Source organism: Phallusia mammillata, chromosome 7 (assembly GCF_965637545.1).
Source record: "Phallusia mammillata chromosome 7, kaPhaMamm4.hap1.1, whole genome shotgun sequence".
NCBI classification, from domain to species: Eukaryota; Metazoa; Chordata; class Ascidiacea; order Phlebobranchia; family Ascidiidae; genus Phallusia; species Phallusia mammillata.
The window spans coordinates 12,549,770-12,577,578 of record NC_137258.1 but is presented as its reverse complement, the minus strand read 5'-3'; the positions used below and the strand labels follow the sequence as shown (position 1 = coordinate 12,577,578).

Sequence of the window (27,809 nt, the reverse complement as noted above, 5' to 3'; positions counted from 1 at the left end):
AATCTTAGAAACTGAAATTTACTGCTAGCTTGGTTTACAAAACATTACTTGAAACCGAGGCGAGTTTCGTGATGCCAATAAGAAAGCTTGATTTTTGCGCACAATGTAAACACAAATCATTGTGTTCGTATTGTTGTGACAATAAAGTGCGAAGTACGGACAAAGCGCATGTTTGTACTTTACACGCAACACAATATTTTTACTCAGCTTAGTGGGTACCTACAGTTCGTATACAGCAAAGGACATAGTGGCAATTAGGTTTTAGCAAAACACAGAAAAAAGCTTGTATTTAGTTTTAAAGATATCAGCAATTGGAAACATTTTGTGTAAAACAAGAAAAAAGGAATGTACCGTCTTAAGCGAGAAATATCCACCACTAGACATGGTATTGGCCAACGCAGACATTGTGGTCTTGATTTCGAGCGATTGCCTTGGGTTCAATGGCTTGACGTAGGTGCGTATTTGGAACACTTTAGGGCAAACGTTCCCAACCTTCTGGTGCCGTGACGCGTTGATAACATTTGTCAAAGTTGCGGTGACACCAAGGATAAAATTACTAGGCTATATATTAAAATTGACTTCGGAATATCCGAAAATTAATTGACACAATGTTTTTTATTTACAATCTTTCAGTAATTTAATCATAGTGATTTTACCGCGAGGATACAACAAGTTGACAGGTGCTGACTTGGTGATTATGTATTTTTTAATGCATGATAGCATTTTAGTGACAAAAAACGCAGTTTAGTTTCTTAATGAGTTAAAACAGAACTTTTTACAGTTACCGGCCATTTTATCAGAGCATTGGTGGCTTTCAAGGCGCACAAGATAATCAAATAGCCTTTTATCCATGCTGATAAGTTGTTTTGCACTAATGTAGGTAGCATCATTCATAAAAAAACAGCTCAGACTACTAGTGTAGGTTAGGCTACAAGACGCTAAAATTCCGGACGTTAAGAGTCTTTTTGAAAAGTATTTCCGACACAGTTTTTACGCCGAAATTCCGGACATGCCGGGAAACTCCGGACGTCTGGCAACTCTAGGCCAATGGTCCATGGCCTAAAACGAGTTGGGAACCACTGCCTTAGGCGACCTCAGGCAAATTACCAAGCGACCCCCCCCCCCCCCCCCCCCCCCCCCGCAATTGAATGCTATGGAACCGAATTACACATCATTTGTACCAACGTTTTGCCCAAATTAGGCGTAGAAGCGGATTAACCGAATCTGGTTTAACCGATGTTTAAATAACAAAGAAGACCAATTCACGACATGAAAATATGATTATTTTAGGTCCAAATTAAAAAACAAATTCAACCAAAGCAGATCAGGAAAGTTTCTTTCATTCCGATGTAGCTAATTTAGAACGGGAAAGTCATTTCAATCAGGCTAAACAAAACAAAAATTTGTTTCATTTTGCCATTTCAATAGCTAAATCGGAATCGTAATTACATTTCCGTTTGGGCAATTACCAACTAAATCAAAATAATGGGTTGAACGCATGTTTTTCAAACTGCGTCATTATTTGGCCTTAACATATCACTACAAACGGCGCCCTACGCAGCTCCACCCTGTACGTTTTGGAATAGCACCGACAAATACACAATCAAAACGGAAAAATAATAAGTTATATATTTCTTTTGCCCCAAACAGTTTATAAATAACTGCTCTTAATACCAAAATATTTTTTCAGAGCCGTTATCGCTGGAACAACGAAGGCAATTACAATCTGTTTATTCGATATTATTGCAAGAGATACACAGCAAAAAAACATCAAAACTGCTGCATTTTCTTGTTGGAAGAGGCGTTTTGTTTTGGCAAGACGTTGTTATAATTCAACAAAGAAGACAGACAGATTTGGAGAGAAACAGGTTAGTATAAAACCACTGCAAACATATAGAATGGGTAGGTTTGCAGCCTGGATTTTTTGTTACATACGCGACGCCATAAAAAATACTTAAAAATGCACCTCAGAAGCACATAATTCAGAACGTGAGTTTTCACAGGTGAACAACCTAATTTTATAAAGAGCAATTAGGCTAAACTTCAACCATCATATGTCTCAATTACTTTTTTTAAAACACTGTTATACACTATTTCCGGGCATTGTTGGACAAACATTTATAATTTAGTAAGTTAGATAGTTCGTTGTCAAAACTTCAATGACGCACAATCGGGAATTTTTAGAACACAATGAAAGGCTTCTGTACACCTACGATTGCCTTTACGTGATCGTCAACCATCAACAGCAACGACAAAGAAGTAATTTGCCCCCCGCAATGCTTTATAAAACTGTGTTTCGGCTTGCTGATGTAGAATACAAAACCCTTTGGTTTGATCCCACGTCCCAGCTAGTTTTCAAACTGGCCAAAGTGTGCGTTACTTTACATGCACCGCAAAAGGCTATCTGTCAAACTAATGAGTTGCAACAACAAATATACTTAGGCGTTGAGGCATGCCCAGTTCGACCAGGAGCAGTCAACACAGCATAACAAAGTATAGCATAAACCAGTGGTTCTCAACCTTTCGTGGAACATGGCCCCCTAAAAGTAGCTTTTTGGGCCTCGTTGCTGAGATGTTCGAAAAAAACGCAGCTTGATGTCTGTGTTTTTGTATTTTATGGTTTTCTGATCAATATCACCAATTGTAGTTAGGGTAGGGTTACCATATCTGCGCGAGTGTCACGTTCCGTTTTCACGAGCACACAAAAGACTGGTAGAGCTACTAACACGATACCTTCCGGGAGTAGCTCTACCCAAAAGACTGGGACTGACTATCGGAAAACTCATGTACTCTGATCGGCAACCAACCTTTCCTTTTACATGTATTTACGTCCAACAACTTCATCGAAAACAACCAATTCACTAGTCCGGCGCTACTTCAAGTTATCTCTATTCTCTGGTATCTTCTCAAATCGTTAGATGGGGACCCATATCCCATGTTTGACAAAACGACATTACTATCACGGAGACATAAAGAGCAAATAAGTTACAAAACATAAAGTTTTGTAAGATTCGTTCATTTTAACAGAGCTTTGTAGTTAGCTTTCAAGAGGCAAAAAATCACCAAATAGCCTTTAATTCATGCTTGTAAGTTGTTTTGCATGAATGTGGGTCACATTATGCATCAAAAAAGCACGTAAACCCTTGAGTCCATCAAGAAAAGAATTGTAAAAACTGTTGCAGATTAGGCTACAAGACGCTAAAATTCCTGAACGTTGTTTTTAAAAATATTTTCCGAACACAGATTTTACGCCGAAATTCCAGGCACGTTTTGGAAATTCCTGACTTCTGGTAACCTTAGTTTATTCCAATATTATCAAACAGACGTTTCGTTGGAGACCCGAATAGAATTGCATGGCAAACATACCACCCACACACTGTTCTCGAACTTGGCGTAAACGCCCAAGCAAGGTCAATTTTCCGTCGATCAGTTGAAAACTATTAACCGGAAGAAGTAGAAAATTGAACCTGATTTCTCTTAAGTCAATTTTCGGTATTTTGCAGTCCACAAAAAGTTAAATAGCACATTTTCTTTGGTCAGTTGGAACTAGTGAAACGATTCTGTGTTGCATTGTTAATGCAACCTTAAACGTTTGTGAATATATCATATAGTCATGTGCGTGGATTGCATGTGATAGTGGACAATTGAGATTGTTTGTGATGAAGTTATCTTCAGACGTTCGTTGAATTTACCATCAAACGTTTATGATGAAGTTGTTATCAAACATTAAAGTTTGGAAAACCGTTACATTCTCTGCTTATACATAAAAGCCTTGAAATGTATCTCACCAGTATTTGGGTTTGTACACCAACTTAAATCATCGAAGACAAAACAACAAAAAAGCTGTTCGTAGTAGGTTTATTAAACAGTAATGTAAAGGGTATGCATGCGCATTGTAATGAAAGCATTAAAATAGTAAAGAAAAAAAAGTTATTATACACACGTGCATTTGGTCATTAACACCAAGTAATAATGCGACAGAAACGTTTTTTTTTGGGGAAACTTAATGCTCTTTCCAGGCACTCAGTTTGAGAATCACTGCTTAACATAAAGTTCACATAATGAAAGAAATGTTACATACAACCAGGTTTTTTTTTAAGGTTTGGTTTGGGTGACCGCTAAGTAGTTTTAAGAGACCGCAAGTGTTTCATTTAAATATCAAAAAATAGCCATATCCAAATTTTGGGAAACCGCTGGAGAAATTTGGGGGACAGTTTCGGTCCCCCAAAACACCTTAAAAAACACTGGGCATACAATTACAGTTAACTTAATATTTGTTTTTCTCACACTTACTATTCAACTGCTATTTTTATTTTCATTTATACTTTTTACCAGGTTTGCAAACAGTTGTTTCATTTTAATACGTGTCATTTGTTTCTTTACTCCTTCTTGCATATAAATATCAGTCAATATGTCAGGGTATTTAGTCGTGGCCTCTGTTAGTGTGAATTATTGAATAGGACATTAAAAAATGTTTTACTTAGGTACAATATACACAGACATAAAAAGGAATTTAATTGAAATCATGTCTGCCAGAGAACTTGTGTACACTTATGTCGTTAGTACAGATCGGTTTCAAAAAAATGTCATCATCAGTGCAGTTGTCAACTTAATTATACAGGTTAATCATTAGTTGTCAACTTAGTTATGTGGGTTAATCATCAGATTGTCAACTACTAGACAGCCTAACTAGAAAGCCTAGCTGTGCTAAAATTAAGCATCCTGTCCCGCATATATGCACTATAGTGTGTAAATATTGCATCATGTGTCTTGTTGTCTATTTTGCCATTTATTGTTGGTTTAATATTATTTCTGCTGCGTCAATGGCAACGCATGTCTCACAAAACCGAAAAGCTCTTGAGCATTGCGCAATGACATTTTCATTTTTGCCACTTATCAGTTTTATGTGGAGGTCTCGAAATATAGAAAAAATTCTTTGGAATCCCAATGCAAAGATTTCTGTTTTGAGAATTTGTAGATTTAAAGGTATTACCGTTTAAACTAGCGTTACAATGTTAATCATTGTTGTGTCTCTAAACAAGACTGAAGTTAATTACAAAATAATTTGTATTTTATATATTTTCAAAAAGTACTTTGAACTGTCATAAACAAGATTAGCAGCACGAACAATCTAGGATTAAGTTCAATACCATTTAGGATGACCATTTGGGTTTACCCAAATTTGGCTGAAATATTTTGACCGTTGTGGCCCAGAAAACCCAGTACTTTCTCAGAACTTGGCAAGGCTCAACCCACAGCAATGATGAAAACGCTAGCAATTTAGCGACCAATTCAAAAAGTGTTTTACGCTTTTAAAAGTCGAATTTTGCAAGCTGCTTGGCGGAATCCTGTCATTATTTGATTTGGCAACCATACATGCCATGGTTGACTTTACTGCAGAACATCTTGCATAGTATCACATAAAACACCGCATTGGAAATATTTTTTAACACTAGAACGGCCGAAAAAAGTGTATACCTTCAACAGCCGATGGTGTCGAAAACGAGATCATCATTAAATTTCAATATTTTTTATTAATTAACCCCAACAGAACATGTATAAAGTGAACATAAGGCATGTTATGCATGTATTTTACAACGCTACAGTAAATTTACACTTTATGACCTTGCTCAGATAATTCATTCTCAGAGGCTAAAATGCAAAAATATAGTATATTGCAGTGCTTCCCAACCTTTTCCAGCTCACGGCCCACTTTAAAAAACAATTTATTTTGGCGGACCACCGTTTAATATTGCGACAAAACCACGATGGAAAAAGAACTAAAATTAAGAACGAAAAATAATAACCGCACAAGCAATACTTCTGTTAATGTGAAGCCTCAGCTTGCTGGTTCGATATGATGAGATCAAGTCGGAGTTTATTGGGAGATAAGCTTACATATCAGTGTTAAGACTGTTTCTTGTCTTCGATGTCGTTATAGTTACTAATACAAGTAGTGTTGTGATGCGACAATTGCAGTTTAGGTACTGTTAAGACGTAACAATTGCAGTTTGTTTGTGTGATAAAGCTTTGTTTAACGTGAAATCTTTCATGCATTCATACTAACTATAATATTATATTTTAGAGAAATATAGTTAAACTTGAAAGTACGTTCACACGAACTGTGTAACTTTTTTGAACTTCTATATTGGTATGGTAATAGTTTGAAAAGCTTCGCGGCCCACCAGATAGAACGTCGCGGACCACCAGTGGGCCGCGGCCCACCGGTTGGGAAGCGCTGGTATATTGTATAAAAGGTCAGTTTCCAAAACACAACATTTTGCAGGTTTTCACCCTAAATACCTCTTGCATACTGTAAGGCAGGGTGCCGCATGAATTGCAAAACTGCGGGTCGCATGAATCGCAAAACATTTTCGGGCGGGCCAAATATTTTTTTATTTTCAAATTCCGTGTAATAATACCCTAAGCACACAAGTGATTTTATATTTCATTGCTCCAGTTTTGATTTTTTCTTTGCTGTTACTTGTTTGCAACAAACAAGGCATACAGGTTTATCACTTAATTCGACTAAAATCTGTCCATTCTTTCTGGAACACCCTAGCACCATTATACCGAATATATTTTATTTAACAATATAAGGATCCACGCTAATAGCTCTAAAATCAATTTAAAACTAACACCAGATGGCAAACGATTTATTACAGCACGGAGAGACTATCGAGTGACTGTTACGTCACAAATACAGCAAGGGGTTGAATGTGTGGCAATTTTAATAAGTTTGGCGTCAAATGTGAAAATGTCGAAGTCTTTTCAAGTAAATATTTGTACATAAACATTTTATTGTTGTTGTTTTTTGATGCTATGTTTTATGTTGTACTTCAACAAAATTGTCACGAGGGCCACATAAAAAACGCAAGCGGGCCGCAGGTTCCCCATCCCTGCTATAAGGCGATAAAGGCTACCAGTTTTTCCATTGAAAAAACGAAGTTGGGTGCAATTCTTGCAGCTTCCCTCATTGTATGTGCTTTTATGTTTACCAACATAGGATTGTCGACGAACAATTTCCAGCGATCATAAGGGCTCCTACCAGCCTTGTAGCGAACATTGGGATCGACACCTGATCTCACTCGCACTAAATTCGAAGGACTTAAACCGACTGTCCTGGTAGATAGTAAATGGGTCCATGTCTCTCCGTTTCTTGCGGTGTATAGGGATGTAACTGAACATTCATTATCATTTTCATCCTCTGATGAAGAACTCCCCATTACTCGAAGACTCAATCTCACATACTACAGAATCTTCCATTTCATCAGAGTCGGATTCTTCATTAAGGATTGTTAAAACTTCATATATCTGAGCCGATCTATGTTATAGCTGTACGATTAGTCTTTTAGCAACAAAGTATAACACAATTGTACAGTATTTTCTACTTGCATCAAGCGGTTCTGTGACGTCATAAACTATGCGAAAATGCTGTATCAGTATGTAAATGAGATGTACAAACACGTATTTATGAAAACTTGGTTTCTCCCTAGTTTTATGTCACTGCATTCAGGTTTACAAGGAAGAGTATAAATTATTTTCCGCCTGAAATGTCATGGTGTCGATTTTGACACCTCGGCCGTTGGAGGTAAAACAGGTTGTAAAAAAAACGGAAACACACTGTTAAAGCAACTGTATTTACTAGCAAAAAATACACATCGAAATTCAAAAGGTGTCGATTTCGACACCACGGCCGTTCTAGTGTAGGTCTCATATAAATGTGAGCAGTAGACTTTACATGTTTCATTTAAACCACTTTTTATGCATTTGAATTGCGCAAATAAATCAAGCATTTAAACACAATTCAGCACCAAGCATTTCGGGATAAAAAGTTGTTTAAATTTGTAATTTCATTGATGAAATTTTTATTCTGCTGTTTACAAACTGTGTTTTAACGGCCACTGGTGTTGTTTAATTTTCTTACTCATTTCAGCCCTTTGCTTCAAATCCTTCTCACAAGAGGTAAAGAAGGCTTTCGTGCTCTAGTTGATGGTCTTCGATCAAGATATGGTGCCTGGCAAGGATATCTTGCGGAAATGCTGGAATCAAAATGCCGTAAAGAAACTATTAAAGGTGGGAATGTACTTTTTGTGGTTCTGTATAGGCCTAGATCCAATTTTCTCTGTAAAGGTAATTGTTGGATTGTGAAAGTTGCTTCCCAGCAGACACATGTACGTCATATAGACGTCGAATTGTGGTCACAAATTGGTACATTTTTGGTGAAAAATGCAAATTCAAAAGACGTCGATAACGGTCCCAAATTAAGACATGTTTAGGTGGACGTCAATTTGACGTCGAAACTTATTCGTTTTTTCTACTAGTGGTCGAAACCTGGTACGTTTTTGGTCGAAAGTGCAAATGCAAAAGACGTCGATAACGGTCCCAAATTAAGACGTGTTTAGGTGGACGTCAATTTGACGTCGAAACTTATTCGTTTTTTCTACTAGTGGTCGAAACCTGGTACATTTTTGGTCGAAAGTGCAAACGCAAAAGACGTCCATAACGGTTCCAAATTAAGACGTGTTTAGCTGGACGTCAATTTGACGTCGAAATTCATTCGTTGATCTCCTTTCGGATGCCTATTCTGCGTCGATATTTAGTCGAAAACCCATGTCCAAAAGACGCCTGTTCTCGCCTATCGACGTCCATTTTTCGTCTGTACAAGACGTCAAATAGCCGTCGTACGTAGTCCACAACCTTCAAGTTAAAAATATTTAATGAAAGGAAACGAAGATGTATGACAAGAATGCGAAAAAGTAAAATGAACAACACCACTGGTCCAGTTCAACTGGTACCCAACATGAAAAGTTCAAGTGGGCGAACTTGAATTGGAGGACAAGCGACCTCCTTTTCTAGCAGGCGCATGTTTCAAGTAACCCCCAACCCAACGTCCTTTGTATATGCGGTCTCCAGCACATGTGGATGAAGTTCCAGCGCTGCCTCTGCAAAAAATGGTTTTGTAGGAGCAACAAGCAAATCTACATTATACAACATGTGGCACATGCAACAACACACGAGAGAATAGGTCAATTTTAAAATGGGGAACGCAGAAGGTAAAAATTGGGAAAGAGGACCCATAATAAAAGGCATGCAACATGTTGCTTTAATGGCAAAGCAGAGTAGTTGCCTGAAATGTATACATGTAGAAAATAAATATTGTGACAAAAGAAGCAACTTACCAAGTATATGGGGATAATAATGCGGATTTTGAAAAAGTCACTTTTTTATGCCCTCCTTGAAGGTTCATGTTTGCCATAAACGAATTTGTAAACATTCTACAGAAAAGGATACAGAGTTAATTTTGTTATTGCATTAATTCAAAAGCATCTGCATCCAAAACCATTTTTACCTTTTCAGAATTTGATTGACACTGTCTTTAGCCGTGTTCCTACCAATAAGTTTCAGTTGTAGTCTCTGTAGAACAGGGGTCCCCAAACTTTTTCCACTGCGGGCCGGATAAGTTTAATAATAATTCGCGCGGGCCGGATAGTTTACATGCCCTAGCGCTGTCTTTGCGAACTTACATCGCAAGGCGATTTTGATAGGGGCGCCAAGATATGTTTTTTTCTATAATCCCGTTAAAATCTGGCGATTCGACTATTAAATTGCATAGTTAGTCTCATCTTACAAGCAAGCTTGTATATTACGTCATAAGTGACCAAAGAAAGCAATTGTTTGCGCACAATTAACACTTTTAGTCTTGTTTGTGACGTAACAAATTGGCTTTGGGTCAATCCTGGGTGTTGTAATCCCATAAAACAAGGTAATATCAATTCTACATATCGCGACAGGAAAACTTTCGTAAAGAGTAGATAATTTTTTAAATGTTACAAAGTTATTAATGCGATTTGACAACCCAAAAAATGTGGTCGCGGGCCGGATGAAATGACCTCGAGGGCCGGATCCGGCCCGCGGGCCGTAGTTTGGTGACCCCTGCTGTAGAACATTAACATAAATGGATTGTTTTCAACTGAGCAAAATGCCTGTGTTACTGATAGCATTTGGAACAAAAAAATGAATTTTAAAGTGGATTGAAAACCACATATTAAAGGGGTGGTACTAAACACTGTATGGTACCACATGTTAAGTTCTCAAAAAGCTCTTCTCATCAGCATTTTTGAGTTAATTATGAATGTATAAAAATTTTCTGTCAAAATGTTTATTTTTTGGCAAAAATGAGCCATGCTTGGCTATTTTTAAAAAATATTCAGAAAACAATTTATGCCGCAACTAGTAAAGTTTGTTCCAAAACCTATTTGTTGGTATATGATGTTTCACACACTTTCCTGAGATACTGTGCAGCGTTCGGTACCACCAGATTAAAGTGTTGACATTTAAAGTTGACCAAATGTTGACTACCAATAAACTAATTTGGGTAATAAAGAGAAAAATGCATCTTCAGATATTATATTTGTGTTTTAAGACAAACGTTTTAAGAATTAATCAAAATATATTGTACTACACAAAAGTGCCTTTTATGAACATTACTGTAACGACCGCTAGGTGCGCAGCCTGGCCCTGCGCCGTTCGTCACACTAGATAACCCTTTTTGTAAAACGCGCCCGTCCTACAGCCTGTCCTCCAAGACGACCCACTCTTGCATTTGCAACGAATGTTCTTTTTTGGCGATAAAAGGCAACGCTGACGAATAAACTAAGACGACAACGTCAATAGCAACGGCAACGGTTTTTCTGTAACCACAAATAATTCACATAAGCCATACGTTCACATTATGACGTCATAGCGACCATCACACAATAAGCAGTTTTAGCAGTACACACAGGTTTCAAATTAAATCTACATCAATCGGTCATATTTTACATTAGATTACTTCCAAATTACTCATAACAGGTCAAGTTACTGTTAAAATACACATTAACACAAGTCAAGGTGGGTTCACTCTGTCCTTTCGGCCAAAAAACTTTTTGGAAAATTTGACCATTACAGCATCCAGACAATTTATCATTTTTATCAGTGTTTACATTTCTACGGATTTTTATCAAAATTGGCCAGAGCACAAATTATCAGAGTTATATAATCGTTTTATTGCATACTATTATCGTGCTCAAGTGAACCTTGCGTAAGGTGTAATACATACTATATTTGGGGTAATAATGCACTTTGTTTTGTCATAACTGTATGGTTTCCGCAGCGACCGACTGCTAGAGTAGCTAGTAGTTCCAAGAAGAGATAGTAAAGGAAGGTAAGAATTGAGAAAAAGAAGCATTTCAATTACACGGTCGTATTTGGGAGTCTATAATCTTTAAAACCATACACAGCAAAAGTTATGAGTTGTGATTATATCAACAGCAAATTTGAAAATTAGCGATTGTTCAAATAGCTTAGTTTCAATCTGCCAAGGACTGGTAGAAGTGTGGCAAGCTGTAAATGCAGTTTCCCAGTATCCTATATGTGGTGATTTGAGATTTGCAGTGAGCCTAAAAAGAGGACATGTCTAAAATACGGGACGACGGAAATACGGGAATGGAGGTCTAAAAGACGGGAGGGACGGGGTTACGGGGAAAGTGCCAAACTAAAAGACGGGAGAGGCGGGACTACGGAAAATCGCATATTCAAGTAGAATGAAAGACGGGACTGGGTGAAAGTTCACAGACCGTGCTTATAGCGTTAGACGGGACTACGGAAAAGCATTTGTTAGACATGACTAAAAGACGGGACTGGGTAAAAGTCAGTGGCGGCTCGTGCCTAAAATTTGTGGGGGTGCTGCTCCAAATTTTAGCCTTTATTGAACATATATAAGTTGGCAATATATAGACAAGCTACATTTGTAGAAATACAAGTAATACAAATCTTAATTAGCAACTCCATTGTGACGTATTTTTTGTTACGCAATAATGTACACGAGTGTAAACAGCAGACTGTATCATTGGGGAATTTTGTTTACTTGCATGGCGACGGGCCAAACACAATAACATGCAGTAATAATGTGGCACAAAAACACATGTAACACAGATTTGAAACGAAGCGATTGTAAATACGGTAAAACACAACAAAAATATAAAAAAGTAATAGTAAGAATAGTTATAAATGAGTCGAAAAAGGTCGAAGTATTTGAGTTAGACAACATTAAAAAAAATGGTCATGTTACATTTAAGTAACTTATAGTCACAGTCAGCGTTTTCAACACATTCTATGACACTTCACAGATTATTGTCACAAAAAACAACTTGCCATACAACTTTTTATTGGTATCATAACTGACAAATTTTACAACCACATTACATTTGTGTCAGAACTTGTTTATTTAATCATCTTTTCTTTGAACTTTTGTTTACAGACTATTAATTGTCTTTCAGTTTCTTAACTGCTATACTTGCTGCTTTTTTGCTGGCAAACAGCTTATAATTCCTTTTTTTAAGTGCAAAACTCCTTCAAGCTTAAAAATTTACAACATTCTCACTTAAATATAAAGCATATTAATAAACCTTGTGCTTCCTTTTTACAACCAAAATGAATCATAAAGTTATAGTTTGGGCATGATAATTGATAGCTTCTTTCTTGATTCCAAATGACAACTAAGAAACTGTTTTTTTCTATTTAGTACTAGCACTGCAAGTGCAAGTCTTTTGGAAATAATGGTGTTCCTAAGAAAAGTTTGCATCCTTTTCAGTGTTAAAAAGAACTGTTTTGCCTTTGAAGGACTCATGGAAACAGCAAAAAGGATATTTCATCCTAGTAATTTCACTTGTCAAAACATCATGTAGATTATTTTCAAAGTAATCATGAACATCAGATCTACAAAAAATTTTTCATTTCAGCAACTAGCTTTTCTTTGTCAACAATAGGATATGCTTGGATTGATGGTCACTACTATCTTGTCTGTAGAATGTTCATTCTTAAGAAACACTTTCTGTGAAGCAATTTAGCAGCTACTGTTTAGACAAACAGTACATGTCCATTAGATCAATACACATGATTGCACTTGGTTGTAAATACTGTCCACATGGTGTGTTAAGAAACCAAAACTTTAAATTGTCATCACCCAGGTATTTCAAAATTCCTGTTGCTTCTGCTGTTATTTGTTCTACATTTGATATTGCCTGAATTTCAGTGAGGCATTTAACTTCACAGTCACAAATTTTTTTTTTTTATTAGTAGTATTAAGAACTAGAACTGAGTAGTTTTTGTTGTTGCATATTCCTGCATGACATTGGAGTAGAAGATGTTTATCCCACACTTTCTTAAAACTTTTTAATTCAGTTATTTATTATAAAGGTTAATCGTGACTTTTCAAAGTGTTAGATCCACTTATTTAATTCAATGATAACTGCAAAAACTGAAACCCAATTACAGTCATCTTAAAAAGTCACGACTAACAGTCAAACAATAAATTTAAAGATGGCAAAATAATTACTGTACTCACTGCCGAACTTAAAAATACAGTACACGGGTTTGGCTTTGGAGCTCACTGACGCGAAGCAGACAACACAACTAGCGCTACGTCACGGGAGGGGCTGCGCGAGCCACAGCCCCGTGTCGCCTATTTCGCCCGGCATGTAGCTTTTCCAAGTGCGCATGCGCACAACTGCAAACGTCACGAAACTGGAGCTGCAGCTCCGCCATAGATAACTTATTATTATTATTATTATTTTTAAATAATACAAAATTTGTATTATTTTTATTTTAATAAAATGCCGATTAATGCCATAAAAATTATTCTTAGTATATACTGATCAAACATAAAAACTATATGTAAAGATTGTTTTGTATAACAACTTGGAATACGAATGTCAAGTAAAAATATAGGGGGTGCTGCAGCTCCGCAGCCCCCTCGCACGAGCCGCCCCTGGTAAAAGTTCTTATAGCGTTAGACGGGGCTGGATGATTATGAGGATTGCTCTTAAATTCTTAGCAGCACATGTTCCTCATCTTTTCGTGGTTACTTTGACCGGTCCCTGAAAGAAGACTTGATAAAAACACAACTGCAGATTGATGGCCGGACAGCGACAACAAATGCCAGCGAAAGTTTAAGTCAGAAAATAAATTTGCCTCCCATATATACGCTTGAAAATATGACTGACGAAACATCAAGTTCATCTAATCAATGAATCCAAAACTTTAACTAAAGTTTGCAGAGCTAGTGTAGCCTAAAAACATGAGCAGTACCGTCTTACGCAAACAGGAATAGCGCGATTGTATGTTAAGAGGGTTTACTAAACTGTTTTTCCATAATAAACAACATTCCCCTCGCCAAAACGTGTGACATAAAAGCTCGTAACTGGCTTAGGTTTATTGTCAGCGATGCGACAGTTAGAAACGTCATTATAAAAAGTCTAAAGATTAACGTTTTTGACCAGCTGAGAATGTGGAAAAGTTGTAATTGCCCAATATTTCCGCTCTTGAATGAATGCTTTTCGGACCTTTTTGAAACAAACGACCAACCCAACCTGTGGACCAAATACGAGGAAGGGCATTGCCAAGGAGGTAAAACTCGAGAGAAACAGATATTGTTCAACACCTGCTTACCTGACCAAAAAACGTGTTCTGGTACTTAACTTTTCATGTGGACACATCAGAAATAAAAATTGAATACTTTTTGGTTTTGTTTCGTGTTTCTTTCTCTTTTGCATTTGTTTACAACTAGTGATGGACCGAACCAGGGCTGCCACTCTAGATGTTTTATAGCTAGATCTAGATAGTTTTGGTTAAGTCTAGATGTAAAATTTGGGATCTAGATGATGGCTATAAATCTAGATATTTTTTTAAACGTCTGTAAAGACTATAGGAACAGTACGACCCTACAAACGTCCCACCCAGATAACCACAAAAGCCTCAAGGTTATGATGTTATAACTGTAACAGAAAAAATAGAGTCATAATAAGGACGAAGGAAGCTTCTTTAATATATAATATGGAGCAATTTATATTAAAAACCTTCATATGTGTTGTTGTTTGGCTAATATATGACATTAAATTGGATTGTTTTATGCTTAGATACGTGTTTGGGTGCTTAGTTTTCCAATCTAGATGTTTCTAGATTTTTTTTGAGGCAAAACTAGATGTTTTCATTCAAACAAAAGTGGCAGCCCTGGACCGAACCCATCTAAAAAAAAAAACGAAACCGAAACCTTTTGCGGCAGAACTGTTTCGGCCAACCGAAACTTCGGTGCATCACTACCTTCGAAGACACAACCAGCATTAATAGCAGAGTGCAACGCAAGACATTGAAATGCTGTAATAAGTTTAAACTACAAAAAGCATCAACCGTTTTCAACAGGTGTTCAAACGCATATACAGTGGTCGCGTATTGCAAGCATAATAGTCTGTAGGCTACTTTGTTAATAGCACATTCCTCGGCCATTATTTGACAAGAAATTAAACTCCCACATTTGAGGCCACCCATAGATATAGGAAGCAACAAATTGTTTAATATGGACACATCGATCAATCAGGTCAAACAAATGGTGCCTTTTTCGCGCACTAACGCTATAAGAACTATATGCGAATTTACATTCAGCCCCGTCTTTTAGTCATGTCTAACAAATGCTTTTCCGTAGTCCCGCCTCTCCCGTCCTTTAGTTTGGCACTTTTCCCGTCTGTCCCGTAACCCCGTCTGTCCCATCTTTTAGACCTCGATTTCCGTATTTCCGTCGTCCCGTATTCCCTTCTTTTAGACATGTCCCTAAAAAGATTTGAGCATTCTGCACTAATCCCCAAATTCAATTATTTTGATATCTACGAACCACAAATCACCATATGGCTGCATTTGTCAAAACACTATAGAAATTGAACTGCAAGCGTATAATCATTTTTCATCCAACAATTTTCCAGGGGGGGTCAGCTGACCCCATTTGCCCCTATGTACGGACGCCCTTGCGCCTGATACCAGTTACCACGTTCGGTTCCGCGATGCTTCTTTCTTTCTCATTGGGCTCGAAGTTTGCGCGGGAAAGAAAATACGTCACAGATTTTGAGCGAGAATGAAAAAGTCGCGCCCAATTTAAATTCAAAGTCCTGACAATAAGTTTGATGGACATCCCGGCATAAACATTGCAGCGATAACAGCTGGGACGGGGTCAAACATCAAATGATTTTTCCACTTGACTGCATCGATACCCAAGGGAGTAGCTGGAACAAAAGGCTTCATGGAATATTTTGGCGATGTGAAGAAAAACTGTTTCTTAACACAGAAAATCCATTTAACTTGCACTGAGTCTAAAGTACAGTATTTTTGAACTCGCAAAGAAAGGATTGTTGAAAAACATCGTTGTCGCGACACAACTTTATGCCAAGTTTTCAATGTCCCGGACTCAAATCACACAAAATTTATCGACGGAAAATATAACATAGGCTTTAAAAATGACGTGGAAAATCAGTTACAATTTCTACGTGTAAGGACGTCGATAACTAGTTCATAAGCGACCGACCAAAAATCGACTGATTTTTGACCTTTATTGGATGTACTTCAAAAGACCATAAAATGACGTCGAAAATCAGTTAAAATTTCTACGTCTAAGGACGTCGATAACTAGTTCATATGTGACCGACGTAAAATCTACTAAATATTGACCTTTATCGGACGAACTGCAAATGACCAAAATATGACGTCGAAAATCATTTAAAATTTCTACGTCTAAGGACGTCGATAACTAGTTCATATGTGACCGACATGAAATCTACTAAATATTGACCTTTATCGGACGAACTGCAAATGACCAAAATATGACGTCGAAAATCAGTTAAAATTTCTACGTCTAAGGACGTCGATAACTAGTTCATATGTGACCGACGTAAAATCTACTAAATTTTGACCTCTATACGACGTCCAAAAATGTCCAAACAAATGACATGTGACTTGGCCCGTATTTCGACCAAATATGTAAGTCGAAAAGACGTCTGAACTTCGACCCTCTGGTTTGGTCCGATATTTACCAAAACTGGACGTCTAATAGACGTAGTAATCACGGACAGATAACGACCGAACGTCGAAATTCGTCGATTCGACGTCGCGACATCATTTCGACATCTATTCAACGTCGATAGGACGTCGTGTGTCTGCTGGGTTGGTTCTATTATAAAGTAACATTAGGTTTTTAATAGGCCACCTGGGAATGTATATGTGTTTCTGTTGTATGAATATCTAAAGCAGGTTTATCAACAAATACACCGGATAGTTTAATTTTAACTCTCGTACGGTTGAACGTTTTTATGTCCGTAACCGAAGGCAGGGCTACTCAAATGGCGGACCGCGGTCCATATCTGGACCTTTGAGGCGTTGGATGTGGACCTCGACGGTAGTTTGATTACGGCAACATATAGAGACTATTCATTTGTGTGGTAATTACTTAAACATTGCTATGCAGACGCAGTTTTTTAAGTGGGGTCGGCATAGCGATTGATCGGCGGGCTGCGAGGAGCCTAAAATCTTGCCAAAATCTTATGTGAGTTCAGATTGTCCAACTGTGACGAAAAAATGGTAGATTATTCCATTATACAATTAACAAAGCGGCGATTGTTTGCGCACTATTGTATCTGAACTGAATTTTAAGTCATTACCTTACGAAGCAATTCTGCCAGTGTTGCCTTTTTATTCAGGTTTTTATTGTAAAGGTTAATCGTGACTTTTCAAAGTGTTAGATGACCTTTTTCTTTTTCAAGGTGGTAGATACACTTTCCAATTCAATGATAACTGCAAAAACTGAAGCCCATAAGTGCACTTACAGTCATCTTAAAAATTCACGACTAACCTTCAAACAAATAAATTAAAAGATGGTAAAATAATTATTTAACTGTACTCACTGTCGAAAATAAGAATATAGCAAACGGGTTTGGTTTTGGAGCACAATATAGACCCGGAACAGACAACACAACTACAGGCCGGTTCACACGCTGCGTGATTGGTGGAGCTGCGCGAGCCGCAGCACCCTGTCGCCTATTTCGCCCGGCATGTAGCTTTTCCAAGTGCGCATGCGCACAAGTGCAAAACGTCATTAAACGTCACGATTCGTCATGAAACTGGAGCTGCAGTTCCACCATAGATAACATATTAATGCCACAATTTTTTTTGAAAAAATGAAAAAAAAATGCCGATCAAGGCGGAAATTATACTTATAAAAATTATACTTAAGAATAAAAAAATAAGTATTATGAAAGTTATCTGTATTGTTGTGGTAGGAATATTAAGTGAAAATATCTAGGGGGTGCTGCAGCTCCGCAGCACCCTAGCACGAGCCGCCCCTGCCTTTCCATGCTGTAGTTTGAAAAAACGAATGGCAATCAAAAATTTAACTAAATGCACAACCGCCAATACATATCAACACAAAAAGATTGACGTGAAAATATAAGCACAAAACAAAACGGTGTATACGTTTTGACAGAGAATTTGTGGCGCCATCGGCAATTTCACTTTATGCGTATGTTCGGGGACCAACATCGCGATGCGAAAATAACGCAACGTTGGAAAAAGGAACATAAATACTAAAAACAAGTATTAACCGCAACCCGTTGTCAGTAAAAGCAGCCCAACTGGACAGGAAAACCGCCAAGTGGCAGCCATCGCTCTCGCACAATGCATTTTAAAGGCAATGGCAGTTCTCGGCCACGGAATGAACAAAACTTTTTTTAATTTTTTGTTTACGATACAGTGCCATGTTTCACCACCGTACTGGTACGAAAAACATTTGTTGATTAAATGGTATTTTTTTGAACGTCTCCGTTAAAAAATAATATTGAAACTGGGCGAAATCTGCATTCAAAGCTGTTTATCACATGATTTTATCACAGTGCCATTTTCTAACCAGGAGTCAAAAATGCTAATGACGTCTTGCTTGATATTCTGTGAAATAACGTACTTACACGAGCTTTCAGTTACACTCTCCTAACGATATACCTGGCAAAAAATATGATACGTGGGCCTATTTGGAAATCAGTTTGCGTCCTAAGGCTCCAGGCTTATCAACTTTTAAAAAAGCCCCAAAATCAGTCATTGTAATTGGTTCATTCAGTATTCTTAAGCGGTTGCCAGTAGTTTGGAAAGTAACTGTGTCGTTCTACATTCAGATGGTGGGGTCGAATACACGCGTGTTGAATTCGAATACTTTACGGATACCTGCATGCCTGTAAAGTCCATCAACCGAATTGTATTCAAATAGTGCGAATATTCACGAATTGTTTCGTAATGTTCGAGTGACAGCAATGTCAAGTATTTGAAAAACAATCAAAGTTCTATGTGTCATTGTTTCGTAACATAAACAAAAACTTCAGGTCACATTCACTGCCAAATCGAATTCTATTCAAATCTATTTTGCAAAAATATGTGGCAATTTTTTAAACTCAATTCGGATCAACGCTATCGCTCAAATTGCAACTTTACATTCACCAAGGATTGACTTTGAAAAGTATGCTGTAAAAAATAACACGGAAATGTCATTGGACGAGCCCTTCGTAGAATGTATATATTGATATATCAACCTTACATTTCGAATGGACGAGTTTTGGAGTGGAGCAGCTTGTTTAGACTCCGCTCACTTATGTGCAAGTGATCACCGTAAAATGGATTTAAATCTTATTCCGATTGGTTTATTTAAAGGTACGATACGTTTCAAATTTTAAAATTTGGTACAGTATGTTCGTACCGTACGCTTTTCGCAACGAGATATAAATACGTACCGTATTGTCGTCCTTTGTCATCCAGGACTACTACAACAACAACAACAAACTCCTTTTGTAACTTTAAAAAACAGTAGACGATTACACGTAATTGGGTGCATATCAGTTTTCATATTTATGGACCCTGTTGCGGTGCACCGGCTACATCCCCTGTCTCGTGGAGTATACATGGAAGGGATATACCGGAATAATTGCATTCATTCAACCAGAAAAACATACCAATTCTTAATGCGGGCGGTTTAAAAGCTGATGTTATTTTCAACACCGAAGGGTGTTGGAGGTATTTTTTTACATGTTGTAGTATTTCTGCCACAGGCATCTAAAATGTGTGTCTGCAAGAGCTGGGATAACCCTCTTCAGTGGTTGTTGTATGAAATACTCCAAATGTAATCATGAAACTGCTGCCACAAATGGGTTGATTTAAAAATAAGTTTATATTGCAAAGCTAGTATTACCACCAGATTTGGTCAGTTGTCTGTTTCATCTCTTAGGTTTATTCGACGTTCTAAAAATTACCTGCCATGATTTGACAAAAAGTAACCCGGTGGGTTGGACAGCGTTACCACGACAACTTGGCATCAGGATTAAAAGTATAGAAAAGGTAGGCATTGTAATTATTCTGCAACTATGTTTTACAGAAAAAGACGTTGTTTTGAGTTTTTTTAGAATGTATTGTTTTTGTATATAGGTTATGAAAGCGCAGCAACTTATACTAACAAAAATTAAATTTATGAACACTATACACGGACTTGAAAAAGTAATTGAATCAAAATCATAACTGCCGGAGTACTCAATTGTGTACATGAATACATCATGCAGACTTTTAAACAATCGATTTCATCATTATCAGTGAAAGTTGTCAATCGACATAGAACTGGATTTATATGAGCACTTAGGAAAAATAGGTGAATGCAAAGCAGAGTTGTAAACGGGCCGGACCTAACCCGAAAGTATAAGCCTGAAACCCGGCCCGAATCCGAATCGTTTTTAAGAAGTCCGTTCACACAATAGAAAATTGGTCTTGAACAGGCGTTTTAAGGTTGTTTGGAATTAGGTCAGGCCCGAATCAGGACCGTTTTTTGAAGAAATCTAAGCCCAAACCCTGCCTTTTTGTCTAACGCTGGTTTGTTTCACTCATTTGGTTAATAAAGAGCGCTTAATTTTTGAAAAACGTAGTTAGTTTAACTTGTTTAATTATAGTTAGTTATCCTAAAGTGATTCACTAAAAGTTGGACTTTTAGTTAACCAAGCGGTTTACTTACAGGCCCATCATTTTTACTAATTTAAGCTTACTAGCTTACTAACATGCCTTAGAAAATTATTACTTTGTTGGTTGGTGTGTTGGTTTAAAGCAGCGGTTCTCAAACTATAGGGTCCGCCGTCATTTAGGGGTCCGTGAGGCAATGTTGGGGGGACCGCAAAGCGGTGGAAGTAATTCTATAATCTCATTTAGCGTCAGTTTGTGCCACTAAATAAGTTTAAATCAAATTTGAATTGAGAATCGACTGTCTCTATCGGTGCATCTAAAATATACAGGATCGCTTGGATCACTTGGATCGCTTGGTGCATTATTATTACCACTTGGCACACCTTAATATCGCTTGGTGCACATTTATATCACTTGGTGTACCTTAATATCGCTTGGTGCACATTTGTATCACGTCATGCACCTTAACATCGCTTGTTGTACCTTTATATCGCTTGGTGCGCATTTATATCGCTCGGTGCATGATTATATCGCTTGGTTCTCCGTTTTTCTGCTTGGTGTACCCTTATTTTGCTTGGTGCACCTTTATTGCGCTTGGTGCACCTTTATATTGCTCGGTGCAACTTTACCTAGCGATATAAATGTGCACCAACCGATATAAGGGTACACCAAGCGATATAAATGTGCACCGAGCGATATTAAGGTGCACCAAGTGATATAAATGTGCCCAAGCGATATTAAGGTGTGCCAAGGGGTGATAATAATGCACCAAGCGATTCTGTATATTTTAGATACTCCCCTGTCTCTATTGCTAAACAATAGCCTTTATTGAATAACAACTATCAAAAATGCAATTGTTCGCGCACAATCGTAATGTTTTTTTTGTGATGTCACAAGCTCTCTTTGGATCATTATTATGCGCAACTAGCTAAAATCCTTTTGCATAACTAACTAAAAATGCAATCAACTTTCGTTTTTCTGAAATACACATTCCAGCTAAAGGACCGCGTGCCCTCGAAATAATGGGAAAAGGACCGTTTTGAAAAAAACACAATCAAAAGTTTGAGAACCACTGGTTTAAAGCATTTTGTAGGTTACAGTTTGATATATATACGCAAAAATTTCGTTACAGCTTGGCTGGGCTTGGTCCGATGAATAAGGCAGCTGTTTTAACGTTAACTTGAAAAGGTTAGTGAGAGAGAAACGTTGATGACGTTGCTGTTGTACAGGTCCAACTGCGCTTTAATCTTGATCCAAATCTCTGGGTGGGTTTTGTTTTGTCCAGTAAAGTTAAGTTAGATTTGGGTTAGGTTAGGTAAAGTTAAAAAAAATGCGTCAAACATTTTTAAATTTACACAGACTATATAGTTAGTTATCAGAAGTTTATCTTCTTTACGTTTTTCGACCCAGTAGTTCACCCACAGGCTCCCAAAACGTGAAATATTCACTAAAGTTCATGATCCAGAAGTTTTCATTGTGCGTTGTAAATTGTTTTAAAACATTGTGCAACGTTTGGTTGGACTTAACCTGTTTTAACCTTTTAACCGTAAATATCAGTTTTTAGGTTTACATGTAGGCTATACTTCCATGTCACAAATGTTCAGACCTCCCGACAAAAGATGTACTGCGGCCGATTGTTGCATATACGCTGTCTCGTTTTTGTTAATGTCAAACATATCACCTCACCTACATTCACTTGGTGCAGCTACCATGGTTTTATCTGTACGAAATGGTCACGACGAGTTAACACCCTAAACTCGAGTCATTGTTCCAAAGAGTTAAAATTCGCTCATTGGTATAGTCGCTATTGGTATGTAACTTGTGTTTGTATTATACAAAGACTATAATTGTAACCGAAATTAGTTAGGTAAACCCGAATTTCGCCCAGGGTTTTTGGGAAAGGCGAACAGGTTAACTTATTCTTACCTCAGCTCAGAGTGTCTTGTGATTTAAAACTTGAGGGAATAATGTCGTAGTTGCACAGGTGTAACTTAATTGTCGCGGTTGCGCTGTGTTGTTGTACGTTAAAGAAGTTGCTCGGTTGTACAGTTACCGAACTTAAGTGCAATTTCCTGTATCCTACTAAACTTGTTTTTGGCTGGGTCTCTGTTTGGCGAGACCATATCTAACTTTTGAATTTAGCGATAAGCATCTATAACGCTGGTAAAATTTACCATTAACCTTACACTTCAGACAGGCTAAATGATGTAGCCTATGGCCCTGTGCATCTTCCATATAACTCTGTAATTATCACTCGATACACTTTTAAAAAGCCTCCAGCACTGTTTAATTATTTTATCGTATATAGGATATGTTGTTTTAGACCATGTTTGCCTTTATGAATTGTATTGGCATTTTTTTGTTTGATTCACACCCTCTACGATTTAATATTTGCAACTTTATTAAGGCGCGACAACAGAACAAGTTGCCATGTAATCAGCTAATGCAAACATTGTTGCAATGGATTGGACAAAAAAATGACCAAAGACACATCCTTTCAGAAATTTTTGATGGTTTAAACAGAATTGGCAGGTCCGATATAGCAGGTTAGCATATCGGTGACTTAACCAAATAGAATTATGTGCTCATTTACATGTCTAAACCAAACTTTTATTATATAAGTTTTATTTTGATATTAGTGTATTTCTTAGCCAAGTTGTTTATATTTTTGTGTGCAAAGATTGTGCAAAGATACCCAAGTAAAATGTTAACAAAACAATCATTTACATTTACCAAAACCACATGGGAAAACTTTAAATAGACCGGGTTCATACATGCATATTGATTGCAGAGAAACTAGTAGTCAATGAAAAACGTCGAATAAAACTTCAGATGTATGCTTCAAACTGATTTAAACATTTATTAGAGACATATATCTGAAGTTATCATACTGACTTTAGAACCGGGTTTACCAAGCGGTTCACCCACGGGCCCCCCAAACATTAAAATTTTAAAATAAAGTGTCGAAACTGACACATGACTCACGAAATATAATCTCGCATGCTTTGTCTGGCATAATCGGCTGGTGGAAAGCAAGCAGTTGCAGATTGCACATTAGTGTGCTGAGCTGTTCTTTGTACTACTTTTTTAGATTCAGTATGTAACAATTGTATGATTGAAAATACTTCTTTCTAAGCATTGGTGGTACGCGGTGACCATGCGTAATCTTAAAGTGGTACGCGACGACAAAAAGTTTGAGAATCACCGATGCAACCTGATTTTAAGTTTTACGTGTTGTTAAAAAACAAGTACACAGAGAACTTTGGTTGTGACGTGACGCAAATGTATTTGCAGTGCAAAGTAGGCAGTATTAGGTTATTGTCAGCGTGTGTCACATTCCGAAAGCAAACACCTCATAAATTGGGTGCAACAATTTAAATGAGACAAGTTTATGTGGTAAAACAGAGCTTGGAATTTTTACCGTTTTTTTTTTCACGGGGTTCGAACCCAGGACTCTCCCGGGGACGAATCCCGATAAGGGTTCTTTATGTCTGTATATGGGTCAGGCGCTTTTATCTCCTTACGTGCACGTGCCCCCTTGGCCATTCCTGCGGACGACCATGGTACAGACATAATTGTTGCAGAAATTGGTTATGTTCGGTAATATCAGACTGCACTACGGGGAATTGTTTTGGTTATTAGTGCTAACAATTGGACTCCTTAAAAGTTAAAAATACATTTGTACTTGCTTCGGCAGTACATATACTAAAATTGGAAGTTAAAAATACATGCGGCGCAATAACTAAACGTACCCGCTTCCAGTAGTTAGCTACAACCGTCTGAATCAGAGCGAGTAGTCTTGTCAAACGTCCAAATAGGCTGTTTCGCAAGATATACGCGGTCCAAGATTTACAAAAATTAAATTTACCTCACACCAGACTCTCGGGAAAAGTTATTATTCTAGTGTTCTGTGGCGCTCTGGCCGCAAGATTTTAATAAATGCGGGACCAAGTGTTTGCCAAACATTGCGGTTTATAACGTGCGTCAGGCGATTCGAGAAGACCAGACTGGATCGCTGGTGTGTAAAAGAACGCAGCTCGGGCGGTGCCACTCGTACTAAAATTCTTTTCTGATTCGACAATGAGGCTTTCAAATCCCAAATCTTGTGACCTCAACCTCAAATTATTCGCTTTGACCTCTTCTTGCACTGTAGTTATAGAAAACTTTACCGACTTTCCTTGTTACGGATGGTTCGTTTTTTTAAGTTGTAATGTAGCTTATTTTCTGGCACAAATCACACATATTTTTTAGTCAAAGCCCTAACTAAGCGCTTGCTAAAGGTAACGAACAATAAAAAAACACGCCCACTTCACGCTACGGAATTCCGTACACTGATTACCACTTCGTCAACATCACAGGTGATATCTATTTATAACCCTTTAACTGTAGACCTTACAGCTGCCTGTTTGGCACCGCGGCCTAAACTGCAAACTGCTCCGAATGTTGCCGGACAAGCACATGGTCAAAATGATCATGGGGCTTATCCACAACCGCAGCTTTGTACTCAAGACCAGCAACGGCCAGCAAAGCAGGTTACGCCGCCCCAAGAACGGCGTGCCCCAAGGATCTGTTTTAGCTCCCCTACTGTTTAATATCTACACAAACGATGTACCAACTACAGTCTGTAAGAAGTATGCCTATGCCGATGACCTGGCTATCATGCATTCCGATAATGACTGTGGACACTTGGAAAAGACTCTTAGCGAGGACATGTCGGTACTGTCAGGCTACCTTCGGATGTGGAGGCTGAAGCTCAGTGAGACTATAACAGTTTCAGCGGCCTTCCACCTTAATAACAAGGAGGCTAAACGCAAGTTGTCCGTCCAGTCTAATGGGAAAACTCTGGACTTTCACGACGTACCAACTTATCTCGGTGTGCAGCTAGATAGGTCACTTACCTAACACCTTGAAAACGACGCGCAAAAAACTCACCTCACGCGTTGCTCTTGTCAGGAGACTGGCTGGTACAGGTTGGGGAGCCAGCGCGGATATCCTCCGCGTGTCTTACCTTGCCCTTGTCTACGCCCCAGCCGAATATTGCGCTCCCTGTGTGGGGAAGAAGCGCCCATACCCACCTTGTCGACAAGTGCCTTAACGACGTCATGCGCATCGTCACTGGTTGCCTGCGCCCCACATCAGTCGACCTCCTACCCATTTTGGCAGGCATCCAGCCGGCTGACCTCCGCCATAAAGGAGCCACCTTGCGTTTAGGACGCCACGCTCTAATGGAACAACATTTTCTCCATCACAAGATCAAAGAGCTGGCCCACCTCAATCAAAGATTAAAATCAATGAGCCCCTTCGTGCCTGCTGCCGTTAAAATACTCGGCGACAAGAACGGCTCAGACGCAACCGACTGGATGACCACTCAATGGAAAATGAGATGGGGAAACATCAGCACCCCACTCCACTACTACTGTCCCTACCCATCAAACAAACCATCAGGGTTCGGCCTGCCTCGGCGGGCCTGGACCCGCCTGAACAGGCTGAGAACAGGGGTGGGCCGCTTTAGATCATCCAGGTACAGGTGGGGTCTGGCTACTTCTGCGGCATGTGAGTGTGGCGTGGAGGAACAGACAGCCGACCACATAATATCACGGTGTCCGCTATTCCGTCCACCAAGTGGAAAGAGCGGTCTGACGGCCTTGGATGACGAGACAGTCGGCTGGTTGCTCGACAACTGCCCCGACATTTGAACGACAATAACATGTCCAACAGAAAGAAGAAGAACTGCTGAATTTGTTTTGACAAAAAATAATGTTTAGACATGCTCTTGCTCCGTAAGGTTTTGTGCAAAATCGATAGAAGATAGGGAAAAACTTTCTCAGGGAAAGTTGTTGGGTATAAAATTTTCTACAATTTAAAGATAAAAAAAATTCGATGACGTCATCACTTACGAAATGTTCCAAGTTGTTTCACAATCAATTCCTTTGGCCTGTGCAGCTCAGTTGGTAGAGCGCGAGTCCCGGAAAGACTCCTGTCGTGGGTTCGAATCACACCGCAGGCTAGATTTTTCTAGCCTACGCCTTGCCATATGTTGGTGAATGCTTGGTGACCGGCTGATTCGGTATAGCGCCTTCAATGGGCCTGGCGTACTGTGATTTGACACTTTACTGACTTATTTTTGTGCTTACCAAATGGTTGCATATACATAATGCATTTGTTACGTAGTTATTACGTCACATGTGCTCTGTGGCGCCCCAGTGTGCTTTCTGTAAGTAGCGATACTCGACGTGGCAAGGAATGCACTTGGTAGTCGTGTTTGGTCGTTGTGCAAGACAGATGTGATATTCCTGTCTCGATTTTATATGCCGATTTTTATATTGCCAATAAAGATTGCAACAACTGAAAACTGCAAGTCTGCACCGAAAAGAAAAAGGCGTGTTACAAAATTGGCGAGCACGCCAGGACCTGCTTCAGTTGTTTGCAAATATCTTGAGGAAGATATTTTTATTCCTTTTTTAACATTTTAATCCGTCAGAATGAATTTTTATTATCTCCCACCGCGCTTTGATAAAGGGGGCAACTTTATACATTTTTTGGCAAGTTTTGAAAGCTTCTGCCAAAGCATGGATGCTAACGAAGTGGCCACGCGCTTTTAGCAAGCTTGCCGGAAGATGTAATTTTTGACATGAAGCAAGCAAGCGGCAGTGCCTTGTACACGGCTGATTACAAAGACCTGAAGGCACTTGGAATTAACGTGACCGGCGGCAATGTGTTCAGGAACAAGGCCAAACAAGATCTGGTAGCAAGGACGCAGAAAGTTGAAGAAACAGACAGAATGTTTATTATGGAGCTTTTCCGGCTGGGTCAAGCCGCATGTCTGGATGACGATAATCTGAGAAATCAAATGTGTTTTTTGGTGCTGACCAACGGTTTAAAAAATCGTTTTTTAGCCGATAAAATAGTAAGGGAAAACTCTTCTTTTTCATCTGCTCGTAAAATTGTTTTGCAATCGGAGTGTTTTGCAA

General features: G+C 38.5%; 1 protein-coding gene and 1 long non-coding RNA gene across 2 annotated transcripts; one reads left to right on the top strand and one right to left on the bottom strand.

Annotated features, from left to right (window-relative positions):
* The first annotated feature begins 345 nt into the window (after positions 1-345).
* LOC145238992 (uncharacterized) lies at positions 346-23,688 on the top strand. The gene is made up of 6 exons (XM_080102288.1): positions 346-454; positions 1,691-1,868; positions 7,937-8,076; positions 20,123-20,232; positions 23,246-23,384; positions 23,630-23,688. The coding sequence occupies exons 1-6, from the start codon at positions 346-348 to the stop codon at positions 23,686-23,688; spliced, it is 735 nt and encodes a 244-aa protein (XP_079958414.1).
* On the bottom strand, positions 8,747-9,499 carry LOC145237475 (uncharacterized). Its single transcript, XR_013861999.1, has 3 exons — positions 9,353-9,499; positions 9,183-9,278; positions 8,747-8,945 (listed from the first exon to the last, which is right to left on the bottom strand). It is a non-coding gene; the product is annotated as an uncharacterized LOC145237475 (long non-coding RNA).
* Positions 23,689-27,809: the final 4,121 nt, after the last annotated feature.